Genomic DNA, 22,852 nt, shown 5'->3' with positions numbered 1-22,852 from the left:
AAGCCCTAAAGCTGTCCCAGCCAAACCTCAACACCTTCACTTGCCAGCCATGCTTGGCAATCCAAGGGTATGGGTGGGAAAGAATCAATTTTGGTAAACAGAATTCTACTTCAGCTGTATTCAATTGCAGACAGGCAGCATCTCCAAGTCACCAGCTCTTAATTCAACCTTTGTTTCTCCTGAGTGTCATGGTTTGAGACACAAGAGAGGAAATTTCCATGGAGGATGTAGGCACAGGGCAAGGGAAGAGCCAAGTGAAGTGGCTGGAGGCAGAATGAATCTCTCAGGCTGAGGGATGCTGGAAATCCTGCAGCCAGACAAGGCTGGTGGGATTCCTCAGCCTCCTGCTGGGGAAGGCAGAGCCTAAAGGCAGCACAGCTCAGCACTCCCTGTGCTCAAACACAAAAAGCAGAAATCAGGAATGAAGGTTCCTCTTCCCCTACTGGGATTTCTCCCAGTAAAAATCCCTGAACATCAGAACCACCACACTGTGGAAAAACCAAACACTGTCATCTGATGCTACACAACAGCCTCAGATAAATCTGTTTTGATTATTTTGAGCAATTGATTTCAAAACAGAACATGGTGTTGAAAAGGAAGCCATAGGAACATATTTTACATTGAAAGCCTTTGTGAAATTATATAATCTGTGAAAATGGAGAGATTTGGCCTCTGTTTGCTTTCCTTCCGTTCCTGGTGGTTATTATTGCCTCATTATACAGTCGTTTGTACAATGTTCTGGCAGACATTCACTATTGCATAAATTAAAGTTGCTGAATCTAGTCATGCCTACAGGTCTTTATGAAAATACCAGCAACATTTTTATTCGAATGTCAAAGTTTGTCAACCATTAAACTGATTGATTTTTCATTGTGCAATTCAATAGAAGAAGCAATCTCCAGTCAGTATGCAACATTACTCAGAAAAACATGCAGCTTGGAGAAATCCTTCCTGCTTAAAGTCTCTCCACAAAGAAACTGTGCTTTAAGGCTGGCTTCAGACATTTTATTAATACAGCAGCAGCAGATAAGATGCTGTAATTCAATTTTGTGAAAGAGAATGAATTCATCTGTGGTAATCCAAAAATTCCAATAATCCTTTAAAAACCTCTCCAAGTGGCTTTCTAAGTGCAGTGTCTGTTGGTGTCAGGATGAAGAGGTTTAAGGCACCAGAGTCAGCCTTGCTCCTCAGGCTCCAGAAAGGAACAAAACTTCCTGCAGAAATCTCCTCACCTGGTTTGGGGCTGATCTTCTCTGCAAAATCCCCGAGGAGGACAGGACAGAGGGGCCCAGCAGGAACTCCAGACTCGCCTTCTGTTCCTCTAAGCTCCAGAGAATTCTGCAGCTCCCATCCAGAGCTGCATTCAGCTGGCCCTGGCGGTGCCCAGCGTGGCCAGAGAAAATCACCCAGAGCTGCAAAGCTTCAAGCAGGAACGATTTCAGCACCTCTCAAATTTTACTCCCCCCACCAGGCACTCCCTGTGTGCACATAAAGGAGGAGGGCACCAGCAGCATTTACACTTTTCTTTACTTCTCACTTATTACTCCAGTATTAATCTTGGCCTGGCACTGTTAAACCTTAACTCAATGATTAAAGAGTGTAAAGAGCACAATAAAAAGACCCTTTTAATTAAACTGGGACATGTTACAAAGTTTACAAAATGAGCCCTACAAATAGGCAGAATTCAGGCTGTAAAAAGGTGAATTAAAATAAGAGTGTGCATAATCAGGTAACTGAATATAAACCACATTTAGAAGTTAAGGATTTAAGGACAACAGTCAAATATCCAGAACAGGGATCTGCTTACTAGGTCTTGTGACAGGAATATAACTCACTGCTTTCATTTGAACATCTCCCTAGAAAAGATAATTGATGCAAATAATATTTTACAAATACTTAGGGAAAAGCCATAAAGAGAGAAATCCATAGAATTTACTGTTCCTACTAAAGGGATTACATGGAGTACAAAATCCAGCAATTATTTTGCAGTTTACAGCCACAAATAAAGCACATATCCATATTTGTGCTAAGAAACTGAGAGGTAAAGTGCTGTCTAATTACTTGATTTAGAAGCAGTATCACCAAATAAAATTTGGACAAGATTCCAGTTACTTAAGTAGTGTAACTTACTTACTCAGTGCTTCAAATCCCGGCTGTCTTCAAGGACAGTACTTAAAACTTTAGATCAGTTTTCTGAAATTCTTGCTTAGTTTGGTCTATTTCTTTCTTTTATTTTTCTCCTCAAAGGAAAGAATGACTTAGACTCAACCAAAAATATAATAATTAAAACCCCCCATGTTTAGTGCATGCAGCACCATTTTTCAGACTCACTGGACCATGGCCAATGAAACTGAAAGCTAATGTCAGGTTAGAGTAAGTTTATTTTCAATTTAATAGCACAGTCAGAAGCACTTCACTACAAAAGTTATGACTTTCATTATGTCTATAAATAGGCAACCTACTGAATTATCAAATAGAATGTTAATGACATTAGCATTAAGTCCTAATTAAACAATGAAGCAATATGCACTACAATCTGCCAGCAAAATATGCATAATCAGAAAAAGATTTCATAAAATAAGGATAATTTGGTTATTTTTATTAAGCAGTAAACAAAGAGTTTGTGCTGATTGGTGAAACCTCACTTGAGAAACATGAGAAATGTCAGGGATGGAATGAGGAACTTGAATAACAAAACATTTGCTATCCCAGTCACGTTACAAGAGTTACACTGGATTTTCTCCTCAGATCATTTGCCCCTCCACTCAAATTTTCCTGCTATCCATTTCCATGGTTATCATTACCCCTGTTCATTTTCTTTCACAAATACATTTATATTTCACTGATCTCCTAAAAGGCTTCAATACCTGTCCCTATTTCACACCTTTTTACAACAGCTTTAAAGGGAAGCAACTCAGCCTTGTTCAGTGAGGAAAGCAGAGCCAGAGCCAAAAAAAAAAATCCATGTTTTTGGAGTCTCAAGTGGATCCACAATCCACTGGTGGAGTTATTCCTCATGTGAGTCCTGCTCTGTCCCCCCTCATGACACTTTGTGCACGTGTTTTCAGACCTGTGCATGCCAAGTGGTCCCTCAGCAGACAGCAATGTCCTCACAATGCAACTGAGAAGGCTGCTGGCTTTTACCATGCTCATATTTTCATTTTGGAATCAGACTCAGAGTCTGGCAAGGAATCAAATGTTTCCTGGCTTAAAACTTCCATAGGAAAAAAAAAAAAATCATGTACAAATGTCACCAAAATAAAAGGGTGGTTTTCTTTTTTGTTTTTTTTTTTTTCATTTTACAGTGGTTTCCCTAAAATTATTTTTTTAAATATTTTTCATAAAGCCATTTTTTCTTTTTTAAAAATGTCTGATGTGATTTTAAAAACGGTGTATTCATTGTTATGTATTATTTCACCATCCAAATATGGAGCAGGTAAATACCCCATGATTTAAGCTAATAAATTGCTGTAAGAATCCCATAGTGGATTCTCCCTGGATAATCTACTTTCTAAAAATGATTCACTGAAGGTACTTAGCTGAGGCTTACACAAATTTTTGCACAAGAAAAAAAAAGGCTGAATTCACTGGATAATTCATTCACAACAAAGGAATCAACCAGGACCTGCAGGGACTTTCAGGCCAGGGAGAAGTTCCCAGAGCAGGGAGCTGTTTGGTGGCATTGGGCTGACAGCTGCTCTCACATTGTAATTAAATGGTTTTCCCTTGGGTGAGCTCCAGAAATACGCTGGGTTTGAGGCAGAAAAGATGCAGAATTCTACATTAGCCATTACTGAGTTTCTTATGCACACAGTCTAAAACAGCCCAGGAGGGTTTGGATCTGGGATTTTAAGTTCAAGTTTGGTTTTTCAGAGAAGACTCTCGTATCCTTTCTCAGACTCAAGCTTCCAGTGATTAAAATCTTGTTCCTCCCTCTAGCCATCAGCAGGTACAATTACCAGCTCAGCAGCAAAACCCACGCTGGTTTATGGTTTGTTCACTGGTTTTGAGGCGCTGGTGAGCTGCAGGTACAGCATTACCCAGATGTTCCCTCATTACTGACTGAGCTCCAGGAGCCGGCCAAAAGCCGCTCCCAGGAAAGCATTTCCCAGAGCAGCTTCACGCTCACCCCAGAGGAGTGAGACACAGCTCCTGCAGCTGGAGCAGCACAAAAGCACCTCCAAAGGCCAAAGGTGCATCTGTGTGATGCCAGCTGCTGTCCTGCCAGCAGAGAAGCCTGTGCTGTTTCAGAGGGCAGATGGAGGCCCACAGGCTTGGCCCATCCCACTTTCTCAAGTGTTAACCTACAGAATGTAGGAACAGCACCAAGGCCTTCTCCAGAGACCCAAAATTACAATGAATTACGGGGTAGCACTTCAGAAGGAAGTATGAGAGCCTGAAAATCTCCATCTAGAAATGTGGGTGTTCTGAGACTTCCTGAATTGTTTAGTCAAATCCATCTGGGTCTGATATACACTCAGGCTGCTACTTTCCATCTCTTTTGTCAATGTATGCAAGTAGTGTAAAATAAATTGTCTGTTGGAATTGTGACAGGAAGAGTATTTTCTATTAAAGTCCCCTCTGATCAGAACTCCCATGCAGCCAACAACTGCATCTTCCTGATACTTCACTGTCAACTTTCTAAATCTCAGATGTCAGTGAGATTTACAACATTCCTGCCAGGCTCCCCAGCCAGATTTTGAAGAACCATTCACTCTTCCAAACAGGAACTGGCAGCCTGTAAATAAACATAATGGTGGAATTGCTAATAAGTTCTGTTTCCACCACGAGTTGTTTTGTTGCTGGAGATGAAGCTGACAACATGAATTCCACATGGCTGACCATTTCCTACCATTCACCTCTGCAGCTCAAAGAATCCTTCTATGGCAACTTTTGATCACATTAAAAAAGTTCTTGAAATCACACACCTAAGCTAAGATTTCCATCTGATCACTGCAGCAAGCTTACTATTAAATTGGGTTGCAATAAATGAATGTTTTACATCAGTGTCTTGAACTTCAATGTCACAACCACTTCTACATCTTGCCACAGATACTTGGCACTACTGCTTACCCCAGGAATGCAGGCCATTGCCCTGCCACCACAACTCCCACAGATATTTTTGATAATTCTGGCAACACAGGTAGTTCTAACATTTGGATATTCTATAGTGGGTGGTTTCTGCAAAAGCTTAAGTGATAAACTTCTGTGAATCAATAATATTGTCATATAAGGCTCATACATACATCCATTAGAGAAGAATTGTTAGGAATTGTAGATACACACACACAGAGATCAACTGTTTCATGATGTGATCTCAGCAAATTGTTCCCCTTGCTGAAAAATCAGCAACTGTATTAATGGCAGGCACAAAATCATCAGAAATAATTAAAAAAAGAACATGAACAGAAGACGACCCACCAGAATCTGCAGAGCTTTTCAATAATTAATGGCTGAAGAGAGCACTCACTATGGCAGAAAAGCCAGGACAGATCTCTGGAGCAGTTTACACCAGACTTTTTACATCCAAGGGATAATTTGCTACTGAAAACACACTGCAGAGATTATATAAAATATCTACAAAAGCAACTGAGTAAATGACACCACACACAATACAGTATGAGTAAACTTATCCACAGATAAAATACATTCTCATTTGTACTGCCAAGGTATTGAAGCACACACAGGAGTGTTGAGGAAATTAGTTTTACCCTTTCTCCAGAAGAGATTATGGATTGTAAGTGACCCAGTCTCTCATTGTGTGAAAACAGTACATTAATACTTCTGACTTGCCATTAATCAATACATCACTAGCAAATTATTCTTGAAATTAAGCTGTTGCAACTCACACTGCTGAAGCAAAAAGATTTAGATGGAAGAGAGAGAGGGCTAAAATAAAATGAGATCAAATCCAAGGAGCTGTGCAGCCTGCTCAGTATGGAATGGGAAATTGCATTTCCCAGCTATACAAAGAAAATCACTGGAGGAACTCTGACAAGACTCAGTCTATGGAAAATATAAAATACAATGCAAGTGAGAAAATCCTGAAAACTCCCCCAGAGCAATCTAGTGAAATAGCAGATGCTCCAGCACATTTCCACATGGAAGCTGGCAGTGCCTGGATGTTTCTGAATCAGCAAGTCTAACACGCAGATATTTTGTTTCAGGGGTCAATTTTCCCATTGATGCAAGGAGGATTTACACATGCAAGTCCCATTAACATTAATAGGAGTTGCCCACATAAATCCCCCTGCAATGATGGGAAAAAAGACCCCATAGTCTGCAAGGATCCAAGTTCTAATGATTACCTGTCAAATGGTCCTAAGCATCATCATCACAAGAAAAAGCAGACGAAGCAGCTTCATGGCTGAAAATGCCTCCACAGGAGCAGTAACCACCAGCAGTCCTACAGCCCAGGCAGTGCCACAGAAGGGAAAATGGCATAAAATGGATCCTTTGAATATGAAGGGTTAATCTAATTAAGCAACTTAAAAAGAAAGTACTCATTAAAAAAGGAATTCAAACATATCAAAGCACTCCTTAGGAAAAAAAAGGTGTGAATATTGTATGAGCTCCAAGGTGCTTGAAGGATAATACAGCTACTTGTTTAAAAATTCAATTAACCTTATCTTTCTTTAACTTGATTTATTAATAATCCTACAGATAAATTGCCAGTTTTTAAAAAGTCATGTTATCTTTTGAATACATCCTGTATGACAAGCCTTAAAAACGACTTCAAATAAGCCTAACCCTCACTTTGCATGCTTACATCATTTAAAGAAAGAACAAAATGCAGTTCAGAGCATGATTTCTGTAAAATGCCAGCATCAACAGTCTGATCTACTGCTCCTGCAAGTGAACTATTGGGTACTCAAGTACCATAGGAAAAACATTTAATGTTTCCATTCACCCTATGAAAGAGACATGAAAACAGTTTTTAAGCAATCAATGTAGTGTAAAGTCATAGCCTCCAACGTGTACATCATTCCACCAGCTCTCAAATCAAACCTGCACTGTTCCCAAACCTGGCTTCACATGGACACAGAGCACTCAGACATGAATTGATACAAACTTGGTAACACAGGTGCCCATACTGGCAATTACAGGTGTCCTCATGCTGAAAGCAGCCAAGAGAATTCTCAGGAAATCCCAGCTAAAAATGAACTGTATTTCTTTGAAAGAAAACACAGGACAATGCACTTGCAAGCAAACCTTTAATTTTCATCGAATGATTTCCTTGTAAACACAGATGAGAGATTCAACTGTGATCCCTGTTTTGGGGAGACAAACAGGGATAGGTCCCTCCACTTAGCTCTTTACAGATCTGTAGATGTTAAATACAATCACCACACTCATGCTTCCCAATACACAGAGAAATTAAAGCTAAATGAAGAGGCAGCCTGCTTATTAATATATATATATATAAATAACTGCTCAATCACAAGCATCCAGAGGTTACAGCTGTTGAACACTGGAAACGTTCCAGCTGTGTGTTTTTCTGAGGACTTTGGGATTATGCACACACAGACACACACTTATTGGTACCTATCCAACAAAGGGTGCAAACACTAACTCTGAAATGCAAGCTGGACAGTGGACATGATGCAGGACAAAGAGAACAGTATCAGTTATGCTGTAAAAAAATAAATAAATTCCCCTTTCTGGCCTGGAGCCAGGCTCAGGGCAGGCACAGCACCACGGGACTGTACAGAAGCCTGGCTGTGGCACGGCCAGGCAGAGCTCAATGTTCACAACTCAACGGCATTTTTTATTTCATTACAGTATTTAAGCACTGCTGGAACTGGCTCTACCTTCATGAAGAAGTTTAAACCCCAACTTATCAACTCTAGAGATACTACTGATCTACTGGGTGTGCAATTTAAAGTAAATCTTTAAGTACATGATAAATACTTCTCATATCTGATTTCAAGCATGGTTCAGAAGAAGTGCAAGTTTAACATGGTCATTTACAACAGCTTTCTCATTTTGTAGTTTTTTCCATACAAACTAGGTCTATAAATAGTTCAATAAATTTTATTGTATAAATGCTTCATGATTTATCATAACAAAATGCATAGTTTACAGCTATCACACTAATTTTAATACTATTAATACAAACCTTTGGAACTATTAGTTGAACCCTCTCTCCACCACAAACCCCCTCAGTTGATGGTCATTTAAACTTCTCAGACCCCAAACTTGAAAAAGTAACTACTGGCTTACTAAAGGCCCAAACAGTGCAACAAATCCAGGGAGACTAGTAACAGGAATGCTCCATTTATGACTTTCAATTTTGCTGGGAAATCTGGCATTAAGTTTAAATTCTGCCGTTTTCCTGACTCCAGTAAATGAAGTCACTAGTGGAAGTGTGTTATCTGTTAGGTCTTACTGAAAAAACTGAATGTAAAATAGCTCCATGTGAGAAACATCTTTTGGGTTGTATTTCCTTTATTGTGGCATCAGTTTCAAAACCATATAATAAAGCCACTCCAGAACTGTCAATATTATTGCCTTTAAATTCCATTCATAAGACCACTGTGAGGGACAGATGGTGAGCCTCACCTTCAGCTGTTTAATTAGCAGAGATCCAAGGAATTTTAGTAGAAATCATCTTCTAACTGGTAAACAAACTTGCACTTTTTTCTTTTGCTTAGTTTTGACTTGTTGCCTCTTTGAAAGATGAAGGATTCTTTCCAAGATGTAAAACAAAACCAAGTTATCTCAGTAAGTCATGAATCCTATTGTAGCACTTCCAATTCAGATGCTTCATTCTGTATTTTTTTGTCTAGCTACAAACCCCACTGGATCTGGTGGACCTATGACTGCTTAGAAGTGCCTCAGTTACCAATGAAAATACTTAAAAAAGATGATCCAAGCTATGGAAAGTAAGGCAATGGCAAATAACACATCTCTGGGGGTTTTAAACCTCTTCTTCTTGCCTTTCCTACCTTATGTCTTAGTTTGGGTCAACCTCCTCCTCTGAGAACATTGTTCATTCATTCATTCATTCATTCATTCATTCATTCATTCATTCATTCATTCTTCCTTTATAACAGCAGCACCACCTCCACTACTGTTCTCCTCAGCTGGGGAGTCAGGCTTTGTCTCTGGTGAATTATTCAATCCAGCCTCTTCTGGCTCAATCTCATCTTCATCATAAATAATATCTTCTGGATTCGGTGGTGGGGGGCAAAATTCCTCTGTTGGAAACATTTCTCGGAAAATAGTCTCAGCCTATTCAGGAAAAAGAAGAATAACATAAACTTTACCTTGAAATGTAACACCCCGAGGCAATATTTTACAGATATTTAAGATTAACCTCCATTCTTTCAGATCAATAGTGATTTAGTACTTTGACAGTATTGTAAACACATGGGAAATCCATTCCTTCTTGCAGACCTCGAAAGAGAAAAAGCAATTTATCTTTTTACATTGTTCTACTAGGAAGTCACAGCATGGGGCTTCATAAAAAATGCTGGTCATTCTGTATTGTATTGAGAACAAGAAAGAGGATTTTTTTGGAAACCAACTGATCCTTTTGCACTATAAAACCATCCCTAGCTGCAGTCCAAGGCAAAGCATGGGAAAGGTCTTGGCTCTTTCCAGAGAGGGATCCATTTCATGGAAGAAGGAAACCCAGGGAACTGTACACGTATGTACAATCCATATAATGGCTATATGGGTTTCCTTCTTAAATTAAAAAACTGCAAAAAAAATTCTATTTTTCCTTTTTTGAACAACTTAAACATAGCCCAGCAGAGAGCTACTCTTATCCAATGGAATATTACCATTGAAAATACATCCAAATACATTTTTGGTTTATTAAAAATCCTATCTATAATTCCAAGGTATTAGATGCACAGACCTGTATGTGTGAATTGAAGTGTGTTTTAGGTAAGAAAGACAGGTCTAGATCAAGGAGTTAATTTACAATTGCACTTGCTCTTCATGCCATCAAGGTTTAGAAATTAAATACACACAACAAGTTTTTTTGCCATTGAAATGGAATATACTAAAAAGAAGCATGTTTTTGGAACATCAGTGTGTTTGTTATTAAAACATGGACAATACAACTACCAAATCTGGGAGAAAAAAGAACCAAAGGAATACAACCTTAGGATTCCAGAGAACAAGACATTTTATACAAACAAAGGAGGCAAAAAATCCTTTAAAACCCCACAAGAAACTCTATTAACTAGTGTTAAAATCTTTTACATGTACTTGTACAAATAACCCATCTATAAAGTTATCTTATAAATAAATTCAAAATAAAAAAAGCCTGAGACACTGGGAATTTATTTACTGAATCCACATGCCCTCCACATTTCCATCAAGGTTTTCTTTTCCAAGTCCTTAAGCTTCCAAGGCAAGCCCAGACACCTGAAGCAGATCATGGGGCTGGGCTGTGTTTCTAAGGAGGCAAAGGAATATTCCCCTTTCACTTGTCTGCTGAGTGACCCATCCCCAGCAGCAGCCTGTGACGAGAGAATATCAGGATTAAAGGCAGGAAAGCCTTTAGTCCTGATATTCCTCCTGCTCCAGGCCCTGCCCTACCAAGCTGACAGGGCTCACTTTGTGCCACCTGGAAAAGCCCATTACACCAGGAGGAATCCTGGACAAGAGGGAACTGTTTGCAGATGAATCCATCCCTGAGCTTGTCCCCAAGAGCTCTCTGGGATGAATTCCACTGCCCACCAGCACTGGGCTTCCACCAGCAGCACGTGGATGCAGGACTCCATTACCAACTGCTTCAACCACCTACCTTCAACTGTCTACTCTCTGTAGCTCTAAAAAGCTTGGGTTTAACTTTTTGAAGGCAAGAGAAAAGCTTTTCATTTCAAGTTTGCACTTGTCCTTGCTACTCCAAAAATACATTTCAACTACTATTGTATTTAATAGAATACTGAAGATGTTGTCTTTTGAACTAAATATATGACAAATTAGAGCAGACAAGCATTTCCTATGTTGCTCTCAACAATTATTCAGTCCCAGCAGTCAGCAAATAACCACCCCAAAAATGGTCAAACAGTTACGAGGCTGAATGTAGGAAGAAATTGTCCTGGGAATGACATGGGAAGAATGTTATGTAGGACATCATAACACTAATTACACTGAACAATTTAATGGAATAAAGCACTTCCAGGTCTCCCAAGTTTTTAAGTTAACCTTACCCAGCTGAAGCAATACAGAATAAACAATAATAATTGAACAACTCTTTCACTGTAACACTTTGATATTTAATGTAAGTAATTAAAGTAGACAATAGTGCCTTTAATATTTAATAATATCAGCTGAGAAATGTGTGTCCAGTAGAATCCAGCATTAAGACACAGGCACAGCAACTCCAGTAAGTTGGAGTTGAATAAAATTAGGTTCTGCACCTGTTTTACTGCATTCCAATTTGTGAATAAACTGTGTGGACTTTCACAGCAACTTTTACAGGGACCACAACCAAACTAACAACACTTAATTAACTCTGAAATCCTTCCAGATATAGAAAATAAACAGGTTAAAGGACAAATATTGGCCTGACAGTTTTAGTACATCTTCTCATGACCATGAAGATGCCTCAGAAGTCTGAAATATGTCAGGGGATATATTACTTTAGCTCATAATAATTCATGTCAGGTTGCAGCAGTGAAAACACAGAGAACTGGAAGCCAGATGCTTTACTGGATCCACACATAGAGACTTTGAAAGGATCATCAGTGGCATCTTCATTTCATTTAGCCTCTCCTCAGGGCAAATAAATGCAACCACCAGCATTAATTCAGTACCACACCAGAAACTGAGCACAGAATTACAACAGAACAAGAGAGCAGTAATTTGTGTATGAGGTGTAGATGGAGAGTTGTCTGTAAGAGCTGTGGTCCTGCCTTCCTAATAATGTATCAGCAGTTCAATCACACAGCATGACAATCAGAATTCAGAAATACTGATGGGTAATGAAGAAATAAATCACAGCACCACTAAAACACTAATCCCAAAATTATTAGAGAAATCAGATATAATTTTCCAAGCTATCTTCAAGACTAACACACACACCAGGTTTTTTCAAGCTCTTCTGCTCCATGAGTTTGCAAATATCTCCTGTTTGGAGATTCCCATCCCATTCCTAGGAGGGTGAGAGTGTTTTGGGAGTGGAAGACAAACCAAGATACAGCTGTTTCCCTCCTCCACTTGTCTACAAGGCCTCTGCATGGTGTGACTCCTGCCTCATCTTCAGCATATTCTTCACTTTGCTCTCACACACCACTTTGAATTACAAACGTGTTTACACTGAAGTATTTCCCACTTGTGACCATTTGTTTCAAAATTTGTATCAGATTCAAAAAATGCAGCCTATTTTTGTCTAAAAGGCAGTGATTTAAGCTCCTGATGGTTCCTCCTAGATCTCTTTAAACAGCCAACAGTTTAAACACAAAGGGTGAACTACAGCACCAAGAATATTTAAAAAGGGCCTGATTTATCCCATCATTGTTCATTGTAAGAAGAAAAGCTCTGAAGGGAAGACAAACCTGAATGCTAGAAATGTTAGAATCAGAAATAGGTGGGTTTTAAGTGTATTTAGTTAGTTTTTAACATACCCGTTTTAAACAAGTTTGGAAAAAATCAAATTTAGAATGGAACTCATTTACAATTTAAAACTGCTACCATAATAATTGTCTCGCATTATTTTTTTTTTTGTCTTTACAGTTCTTTATTCCTCTGGGAGGCAAATTATTGCCTTGGAAAGCAAAAGGAAGGATACTACTAGCCCTTAATGACACTGTTCTGACCCTGCAGTTCAGGCTATGTCAGCCTTTTCACTTCAAAATCTTATTTTTAAAAGGTTTATGACTTAGTAATAAAAAATGCTGCAACTGGCTAGAAGATGGCATGCACATTGTCAGAACATGGCCATTAAAAACACAGCTTTAAAAATGCCTAGTGACACTTAATCCTCCACAGCTGTGAAGTGTTCTCCTGTCTCTGAAAGTGCCCTGACACCACAGGGGCTGCTGGATTAGATCTGCCCAAGAATTTGTACCTTCCTTATCCAGGGGACCTCTGAAAGGAAAATTCTGTTTTACAGTGATACCAAGGCAAAGAGAAGGAAAACTGAGGCAGGAGGCCTGATCTACCATATTAGCAATTGTGTTGGATTTTTCCCCAGTAAGTTTCTGGTTTTGGACTATGTCCTGTAAGTATTAAACTTCTTTGGTGATCCTTCCAACTTGAATTGTAGACAGATTTTCTGGCTTTCATTTGCACTGTACCTCCTCCTTTACCTTCCAGGTCAAAGACTGTGACTATTTCCTGATCTCTCCATCCACCTAGTTATGTACTTTTGCAGAGTTATCATCTATATTTTTGTATAGCAGAATAACCCAGACTGTATTGGATTTATTTCTTTAAAATTAAAGTTCTGCAACCAAAATCTGCTCTGCCCAACCTGTTTGACAGCACAGTCGTTTCCTAAAGCAGAGTCTGGCCCAGAGCAGACATAAACATTGGAGGGCAACCCAGCATAGGAACTCTTCTCAACTCCTGAAGAATCCCTCATGTTGAAGTAGACTGCCCAGAGGACCCTGGGTTTCTCCAGTTCTTCATTTTCAGTCTCTGAAAAGGAAAAGGAGTGTTTGCAGTAAGCAGTGGTGTTGTGTGATAAGGTAGAAATGCAATCTAGCACACTGGAAATCAAAATTTGACCATGGAATTACTGTAATAAAATATTTTTGTTTTTTAAAAAGCCTATTATTGAACTTTCTGAGATTCTCCTTCATAATTCTTTCCCTTTCCTCTCCAAGCACAGCTATGCAAACTCTACTCTCTGGGCACACTCTACACCACACCAGCAGCAGTTATCACTACAAGGACCTTACCAAGAAGCCTGGTTTAAATTTAATACCTCTCACATTATCTCCTTCACTGGGGATAAACTCCTAGAGCACATGGCAGACTGAGCAAGTCCTCCCTGAACTCTGCCAGCTCAAAGGCATTGCATTCCCTGTGCACAGATATTTCTGATGTGTCATTTTTTCCCCTCGTTCCATACTTTATCTCTGTACGTGGAATCTCTAATTCTGGTAGTGCTGCTAAATGAAAATAAATGACTAATTTGTATTTATCTACACTTCCTGAGGGTTGTACTGTGCTGCAATAATCATCATCAGCACAAAATGATCACAAACTCAACTTCCTTGCTCGTAATATGTCCCTCCCTGTTGTACTTTGCACATTCCTACCATCCCTCTGCACACAGGCAGAAAAAGCTCTGGGAAGATGAAGGTCACTTCTTCACAGTGCACAATGTGATGGAGGAATACACAACACAGATTCTGAGCTTAACAGATACTATTTGTTTGGAATATTTGCTGTCCCCTTTCTTGTATTTTACCTCCTCTAAAGTAAATGAAGCTTGTAAAAGACCTTGTGAGATTTACTTCTTTCCAAGGAAGAAACTTCTTGGTAACTATGGCATTCAAAACAGTATTTTAAAGTAGTTGAATTACAAAAAAAGAGATAAATCTATGCTATTCCTTCAGTATCTTTTTATAACTGTCAAATAGTTAAAAAAAAATAGGTTCTACCCATACTGAACAGTTTGAAATATAAATTAAATTCATCAGCCTGTGAAAGTCTGAGCCTTAATACAGGGCAAGATGCTCTTTAATATATTTAAAAGTTCACATTGCTCATAAAAGTTACTTCTTCCTCATTTAGGCAGGAAAATGAATGGAGTCCTCTTCTCCAGGTGACTTTGCCTCTTTGACCTGCCATGGCCCAGTGCTCACTTTATCTGGTGATTCATTTTCAATAACTCCAACAGTATTTGTTCTGACATTTTAATTAAAATACGACCACTACCTCATCCTGATGATAAAAAGGCCTATGTGTCAGGGAAAACTGGCTTTTCAGTGCCTCAGTGCACCTGAGGACCCCTATGATCACAGAGTTCCTACAGAAGAATTTCAGTCAGCTTCTAAACAATCTATCATTTCGAAACTGGATCACTTTAAACATTAAGATTAATGCTACCCCTCCCCAAATGATTAGAAGACACTAAACTGATCTTCTCTTCACCAGGTCTTTGAAGCACATGGCACTGTCTTGAAATTTGAAGATAGAAGTTAAATATGAAGAGGTGAAAATTAGCAGGCTTTAAATGAGAAATGTTTGCAACTCTCCAGTCTAATGAAGTTTTCTATTTACAAACCCAAGTTGTTTTCTCTTACAAGCAAACCAGTTATGAATGTTATAAAGTACTCCCACATCTTAGTACCTCGCATTTACACCAACAAACCCCCAGCCACTGGGAGCTGAGCATTGCTTTCTCTCACAAGTGGGATTGACTGCCTTGCAGCATGGGCACAGTGTATTTCAACTGCTTCTGCCAGGGTGAGAACACAGCAGCATCTCCCACAGGCACATCATCTACTCTGTGAGCATCTACCACAAACATGGTTATATTCAAGATCTAAGGATTAAATTTCAAAAAATTGTGTGGAATTAGCCCAAGTATTTCAGGAACAATTTCCTTCTAGGCAGCAGCTGCTCCATCAGCAGCTACTTTCCTCTGGGGCGTGGAACCCCAGAAGAAACCCATCTCAAGACCAAAGTTCAAAAAAGTAGCCAAGGTTTCCTTGAATTTAGGGCTAAGTAGCTAATTATTGGAAATCTATCTTTGTGACAAAAATACAGAACAACTTGATACTTCCACTGCATACAGCAGAATCCAGAGAACTTAATTTCAAACAGCGAGCAAGGAAACACTTGAAGACAAGAGTGTGAGCAACAGCCTGAGAATAAGACAACCCAAACAGTTTCCACAATTTCACAAATATTTCATTTCACTACCGCACCTTTCAAGGATGTGCTGAACAGCAAATATGTTTCATGGGAAAAAGAAAGTGTGAAAAATAAAAAGGTCTCAGACACTTACTTGGATACTGAAGTTCAACCACAGCTGAAGTCAGCAACAGCTACTTTTTAAAATATTATTTATGCAAGATAGTATCATAATACCTCATTTATTTATTTTTACCTTTTGCTGTATTGAGATTGAATAACTTCTGTACAACAGGCTCTAAATCTTCCCTTGCAGTTTTAGTTGATGGACAGGTTAGATGGACTAAATCTGGGAAAAGAGAACACAAACTAATTCAAATCACCAACACACAGATAGATAAACAACATCTGCAATTTTTATACGGCACAGCAGGCTTTTAGAAATCACAGTTCTTCTTAAAATCACTTCCTTTAAGCCAGGGAACTGCTGTACTATGGACATACAGTGTATGTACAGCACACAGAGAAATTCTCTGCGAACACCTTAGAATTCTCTAAGTTATTTCTGTGATGTACACTATGACTCCACAATCCTTTGTACAACATTTTATTCATCCACTTCTTAGATGGGAGGAACCATTGCTGAACTCTTTTATTTATTCTGTTTTGCAGACTCTGCAGCTGCTGCCTCCTTGGACAATCACTTGATGCAGCTCCCGACCCTTTTGTGTCCCATTGGCCTCTGCTCAGACACAGAGCCAGCTGCTTTACCCCACCTGATTTTCCAGCATTCAAAAGCCTCACTTTAAAGCTTTTCATAAAACCACCTTACTGGATTCATTTGCTCCTGGAAACTTCTCACCACAGAAGTGTCCATCAGAGAATCATGAAGGATTTTAACACTGTACAAAGTTTAAACTGATTATTTTTTTTTTCATTATTGTGAATTTCTGATCTATTTAAAAGCAGTGCACAGCTCTGGTGTTATTTTAAATCTAGATGGCATTTTTTGTCTCTTCTCTCCGAAGCCTGGCTGTATTTGTTATCATTATTTTCCAGTACATCACACAGATCTTGACCCTGCTTCCATCAGGAACAGAAATTTAACCCTTCATGCTCCTCTGCTTTCAGGTTGCTCACATACAGATTCCATTCAAACATTAATTTTTTTATTCATCCTAGACCAAACCTTCTGTCTGAAGGAATATGTACTAAAATATTAACTAGATGCTAACCGTAACTAGATGCTTCCAATCCCAAACACTGTAATATAATCTATTCTTTCCTCAAAAACTCAGCTATAAATCACTAAAGTTCACATCATTTACTTTCTATAAAATCTTTTTTTATTATCTTTAAGGTTATGGTTATGAGTCACAGTCATCAGTATATATTTTGATTATACTTGATTTACTCAGGTATAACTGCATTAGTTACAGTGGTTGCCAACATTTGTCTTCAAGTAATTCTCCCAGCAGGAAGAACGATGAGTTCAGTTCCTGATTTCATCATTACAGTCTCCATTTTTAGGGCAAGTGAAGGAGTTTGGTTCCACTCAAGTGGCAATACAGATGATGTGCCTGTCATTTGTGCAGTGTGATCAAAGAGTAGATGTATTTGTATACTTATCTTAAATAATTGTTCCAAGGAGAAATCAGTCAGGTTAAAACCCATTTACAGATAATGATGTAGAAGTTTTTTAAAAAATTATGAAATATGTCCTATAACTGGAACTCAGCTATGCCTAATATAGAACTTTCTTATTTCAATATATGAAGACAAATTTCATTAAGGAAGGCAGTACCTTCTCTTCTGAAATGAAAGGAATTTATAGATAAAAGTAAATAACAGAAAACTTTGTATTTCAGCACCATAAAATTCCTCCTGATATTAATACTTTAGATCTATGGAACATCAATCCTTCATTAGTTTCACTTCCTGCTGTATATACTTTGTGAACCCTTGAGAAATCAGCTCTTTAAATGATAAATATTAACAATATGCTTTATAGCACTATTACAAGCTTATTTTTTACTGTTATTTAGTAGGAAAGGTAATTTTGAATGCCAGTCATTTACTTTAATCTTCTTTCAAATGCAAAAAACTTAGTTCAAGCCTATTTAACAGCAAAATAAATTGGTTATTATTACAGTTACTTATTTCTTGTTAAAAAGCAGTAGGTAAGGTAACCTCTACTTCTATTCTAATAAATATCCAAAATGAACATTTTATTGCTCAATTATTTCAAGTTCACATAAAATACCAACAACAGAATCCTGTCAGAAGATAAAAAGCTCCCAAATACAGTGTATTTCAGGTATTACTGTTCAATAGCTCAGCTAAGGGAGCCCATTTTCAAAAAAACCAAATGACAAATTTCCAGGAAGATTTTTGTGGATTATTATTTTTATCTTCTGAAGGAGGATTTATATCTGTGTGAGTGAAAATGAGCCCATGAAGCTCCATGATGGCAGGAAGCCACCACTCTTTGTGTTCTGTGCAGCAGAGGAACAACACACAGAGATTTTCAGTTCTGCTCCAGAGCTGCCAGAGCCAAAGGGGAAAATCTCCTTTACTTACAGGTGTCCTTCATGCACGTCATGGTGGAGGAGCACAACTCGATGACACGAACTGCTGCCCTGCCCTCTTCCAGGGGAGGCACTGTCAGAATGGAAACCTGGGGAGCAGAAAGCAGAGCTTGAGGGAAAGCAGTGGCCTGCAGAAATGATGTGGCAGCCACCACCATCCTCGCTCTAGGTGATGAGGAACTGCAGTTACACAATTTGGTTTTCTAGTTTACTAAGACAGAACAAACACAACACTGATTAATATCCTCTAAAATTAAGGAATGTAAAGACTGATAAAGCAGATCCAAAGATGAATCTTAAAGTGCACAATGAGAACTTCAAACAGCAAAAAGGAATGTTTAGAAAAAACAAAGGAACTTTGAACGAAGTTTAGACAAGATAAATAATTAATGGAATAGTAAAGGTAACAGTTTATTAAAAAGCAAGCAAAATTAAAATTAAAGACAGCAGCTTAGAAACTCTATTAATTATAGAGTGAGCCAAACAGGAAAATCCCAGTCATTGAACTAAACTAAGCTAAAATTTGTAATAGTTTTATAGACATTAAAACAAATTAGACAATTACCAGTACAGAGAGCTGACTAAAGATCTTGATTCAAGCACAAACTAAACTGAATTAATGACTTAATTCCTGCCAACAACTAAATATTAACATGAGACAAGTGATACAGAGTTGGTGTGTACCTGCTGCTCTGAGTCTGTATTCAATACAGACTGATCTGTAATGAGCACTGCCCTGGAGATCTGCCTACAATTAAATAAAAGAATGATGTAAAAATAATTACATAATAAATTTAATTATGCAAAACGAAAAGAAAACTGTAAATAGCAGTTTAGAATCATAGTAATATATTTCACTATATAACCTTTATTTCTATGACTCTTAGTGGGATATTTTGCCCGTTGCTGAAGTAGAAACACACCTGGAATACCAATGCAGAATTTTCAATAACCAAAACAGGTGATGAGTGAATCAGTGAAGTTGTATCAAACAGACTCCTTCTGTTTTTTTAAAAGTTCTTTTGCTTATTTGATCAAGATTAGCAGCAGCACATTAAGGCCTTGTGATGTTCCAGAGGCACTGGAGCCTTGGGATGAAGGGGAAAGGCAGCAGGGTGGAGCTCTCTCAGCACCTGCAGTGCCCAGGGTTATTCCTGCTCTCCCCCAGCACCACAGCTCTGCTGATCCCTCAGCTGCCCTGCTCTGAGCCAGAGGCAGGGCATGCCCAGAACTCCTGGCAACAACAATCAAACCACAGAAATCAATGAAGCTTTGTACTCATCTAAAGAGGGACAAATTTAAAGCAAGAACAGCAATTGGCACCTTCACCTTCCAAACACATTTTAGCAAATATGAAATTCCTAACAGAGAAAAGCTTTGCATAGAACTGAACTGTACTGCAAAAATAAAGGAGTAGGCAAGAGGCTCCTGAGTTTAACTTGCAGGGTATTTTACACACCATTATTTAAAGAAATGTTTTTTATTTTACCACATACCTGTAACACACATTTGTGCATGTGCTCTCTGAGAGGTAACTGTCTTCCACAATAAAATAGTTGGCACTTATTCTTTGTCCAAAATGATCCACAATAGCTTTGCACCTGTTGAAAAAGAAGCCAACAAACCACAGTAAAAAATCTTCATATAAGGTAACAAAAGCATAAGTTGTTAAAATTGAATTATACAGGACAACATTTATATCTTCCAATTAATTTAGCTATGTATTTCTTGAACATGTGAACCCCTAAACCAATTCAACTAATCACCAAATCCTAGACTGACACATTCTACCTGGTATATACAGTTTTCCACATGCAATGCCAATACAGATAATAATATCCCAGGTTTAATAATTTGGTCACTTTTTACAGAAAATATAAGCTTACAACACTGGCATTTAGTTCTACATTTCTTACCTCAGAATACATTAAAAAAATAAAACTGTGAATTATTTTTGTAGATACTAACTTATTGCAGTAGGGCTTCTTTCTCAGAAAGACACCTTTACCAAAAAAAAGTTTATTTTGACAATAATATTTGACAAATTAAACAGCAAATTAACTTAGGATATTTGGGAAAGCTCCCTGACAAATGAGTGCATCAGACTGTCCCAAGAGTGAGTTGCTCTGTTTGTGACTAAATATACCCTTTATCTCCAAGTCACACACAAAGGGATTAACTAAGTCCTGGAGTTTTAAGAATGACACAAATGTTCTCCATAGCACAAGGACAGAAATAGAAGTGGGACAGAAATGCAAACCACAGAAATGAACCCATTCAGTGAGCTTAAATGAGAATACAAATTTCAGATTTTAAGGGGGAAAATTCTCTATGAAAGAACAAACTTCAGACTTATATATGACATATGAAGCTATATCATATATATGACACAAAGAAAAGGGAGGCTGCACACAGATACTAACTAAAGCAACCTCTACAGCTGATTCTATATCCATGATCTGCGCTCTCTTCTACACTATCAGAACATTGACTGCATAAGTAAATAAAGCAAATTAGTTTTACTGAACTTTTTTCTTAGAATTAAATTATTCTAAATGACTTCAGCAGTGTTTCAACAATTTAACAGACAAGACTTACACCAATAAACTTTCTCACACACACTTACACAAGTGTGCACACACAGGGAAACATCCACAGGAACACAATGCCTGAGCCAGAGATCATGTACAGATTTACCTGTGTTTTATCATAGTGCAACTTTATCTGTGGAATATCTGACAGGCAAGTTATGCCTTAGGAATGAACAACAGTTCTGTAACTTAAAGCTATTTGTCAGCTTCTGTGGTTATAATGATCTAAAAACCCAAATCTTAATAGGTAATAGCAATCAGCTCCCACCAGCTCTGGTAAATCAGCTGTTCCTATAACCTGAGATGAGAATTGAAAAAGGGTGCACACACCTGTCCTCATCTGTAAATATAAGAGGTTTATAACTATTAAACATGTTTTTGTAACACTCACCTCCTAGGCATCTGGCCCTTACATATATTCCTATTTTCAAATTCAACAGGTACCTTGACAAGAGTACAAGCACTGTTTAACATCTAACATTCTTCAGTTTCCAATCCTATCCAATGTGTGTTTCACTTGCAACTTTTAACAAGATTTTCCTAACTCTTAACCCCAGTGATTTCATCCTCGAGCTCTCATTTGAATACTTCGAATAAACAAGGAAGTCGAGCTGCTGCAGCTCATTTCTAATTATAACCTTTCTTATTGTTTATGAAACAATTTCCCCACCACCCCCCAAACATCATGGAAGGGGAAAGGTTGATTAAATGTCATGTTGCATCACTCAAAGCCAGTGAAAGCAACGACATATTTTACTTTCCTGCTAAGTGTTGTTTCCTTTCCTTTGTTCAGGAATAGCAGCAGGTCATATGTGTGATAAGATTTTAAACTGAGAGAGAGAGAGAGCTTTTAATTTCAGTCCCACTTTACTTCAAAGGGTGATGCTGAGAAAATTTCTTTCAAGTAGTGCTTCCACATGCAGGCAACACTCCTGCACTGACATTATCAGGTCTCTGTCATCTGATCTGTGTTGCGACAATGAATCACAGCGAACCCTCCATTGACCTTCTTTCAATGTGTCTGGATAAAAGGATGAAAATTAGAATCCATCTCCTTGCAGTGCCACGAGTTATAAATGTACTTTATAGGGCTCATTATCCAAACTAATGGACTAAGGGCGACATCCTTGAAATGGACTCAGCAGCACTGACAAAGCCAGTCTGCAGTATTTCAGCAGATATGTAAATTACTGGCTGTTTGCTCTGTCTTTTTATCACAGATGTATAAATGTCCATTTATCACATCTCTTCCATTTTGAGACAGAATTATGTAATTGGAAACATATGTGAAGTGTGATCAGTATAAAATGCCCACCATTATGATGAAATTTTACACGTACCTAGAAAAGTGACATACAATAAACAGAGAAAAATATCAAAATTACCATTCATGCATTCAATGTGCTTTTTTCCTCACCCTCAGAAATATGATGTGGTTTTTATTTTTTAACAGAGCATCACAGTTCTACCAAGAACTCAGGATGTTCTGCAAACTTATTTAAACAGCAGATCTGGTACAACACAAAAAAACAGGTATTTTTAAGTGTATTACTAAAACCTTAAAATAGGGATGTCTAGAATTTCTATTATTTCACTCTGTCTTGCCTGAATCTTATTTCCATAAACTATAAAAAGGACTATAAAAAAAGGATAAAAATAATTGTAGAGCTGGGTATGAAATCTACTGTTTGCTGTATATACAGGCATGGGTAGGAAAATGTGAAAAAGCAACGTTAGCCACATCTAGAAAAAAGTTGGAATAAACTTTGATGATATTTAGACACTTTTAATTAAACTCTAAATGTTCTAGAAGAAAGCCAAGGCTACAGATAGAAGTATATATTTTCCTTATGTGTATTAAATCAGGAATATTAAAAATAGAGAAAAAATCACTGCCTTCAG

At 38.1% G+C, this 22,852-nt stretch overlaps 1 protein-coding gene across 2 annotated transcripts in view; it reads right to left on the bottom strand.

Moving 5' to 3' along the window:
- Positions 1 to 1,633: 1,633 nt before the first annotated feature.
- Positions 1,634 to 22,852, bottom strand: part of CHM (CHM Rab escort protein) — a 59,196-nt gene continuing 37,977 nt past the window's right edge. The window contains exons 10-16 of one of the 2 annotated variants that reach the window (XM_019006552.2): positions 19,856 to 19,960; positions 19,044 to 19,107; positions 18,352 to 18,448; positions 16,028 to 16,120; positions 13,436 to 13,602; positions 9,066 to 9,234; positions 1,634 to 6,406 (exon numbers count right to left, since the gene is read on the bottom strand). In XM_019006552.2, the coding sequence (XP_018862097.1) occupies positions 6,312 to 6,406; positions 9,066 to 9,234; positions 13,436 to 13,602; positions 16,028 to 16,120; positions 18,352 to 18,448; positions 19,044 to 19,107; positions 19,856 to 19,960 (790 nt within the window). In that variant the 3' untranslated portion in view covers positions 1,634 to 6,311. Of the gene's footprint in view, positions 6,407 to 7,195; positions 9,235 to 13,435; positions 13,603 to 16,027; positions 16,121 to 18,351; positions 18,449 to 19,043; positions 19,108 to 19,855; positions 19,961 to 22,852 lie in introns of those variants that run through there. The other variant, XM_015626688.1, reaches the window with a different exon arrangement.

The sequence above is a fragment of the Parus major genome, chromosome 4A (assembly GCF_001522545.3).
Source record: "Parus major isolate Abel chromosome 4A, Parus_major1.1, whole genome shotgun sequence".
NCBI classification, from domain to species: domain Eukaryota; kingdom Metazoa; phylum Chordata; class Aves; order Passeriformes; family Paridae; genus Parus; species Parus major.
Note: the sequence above shows the minus strand (reverse complement) of the source record. Positions and strands in the feature narration are given on the sequence as shown.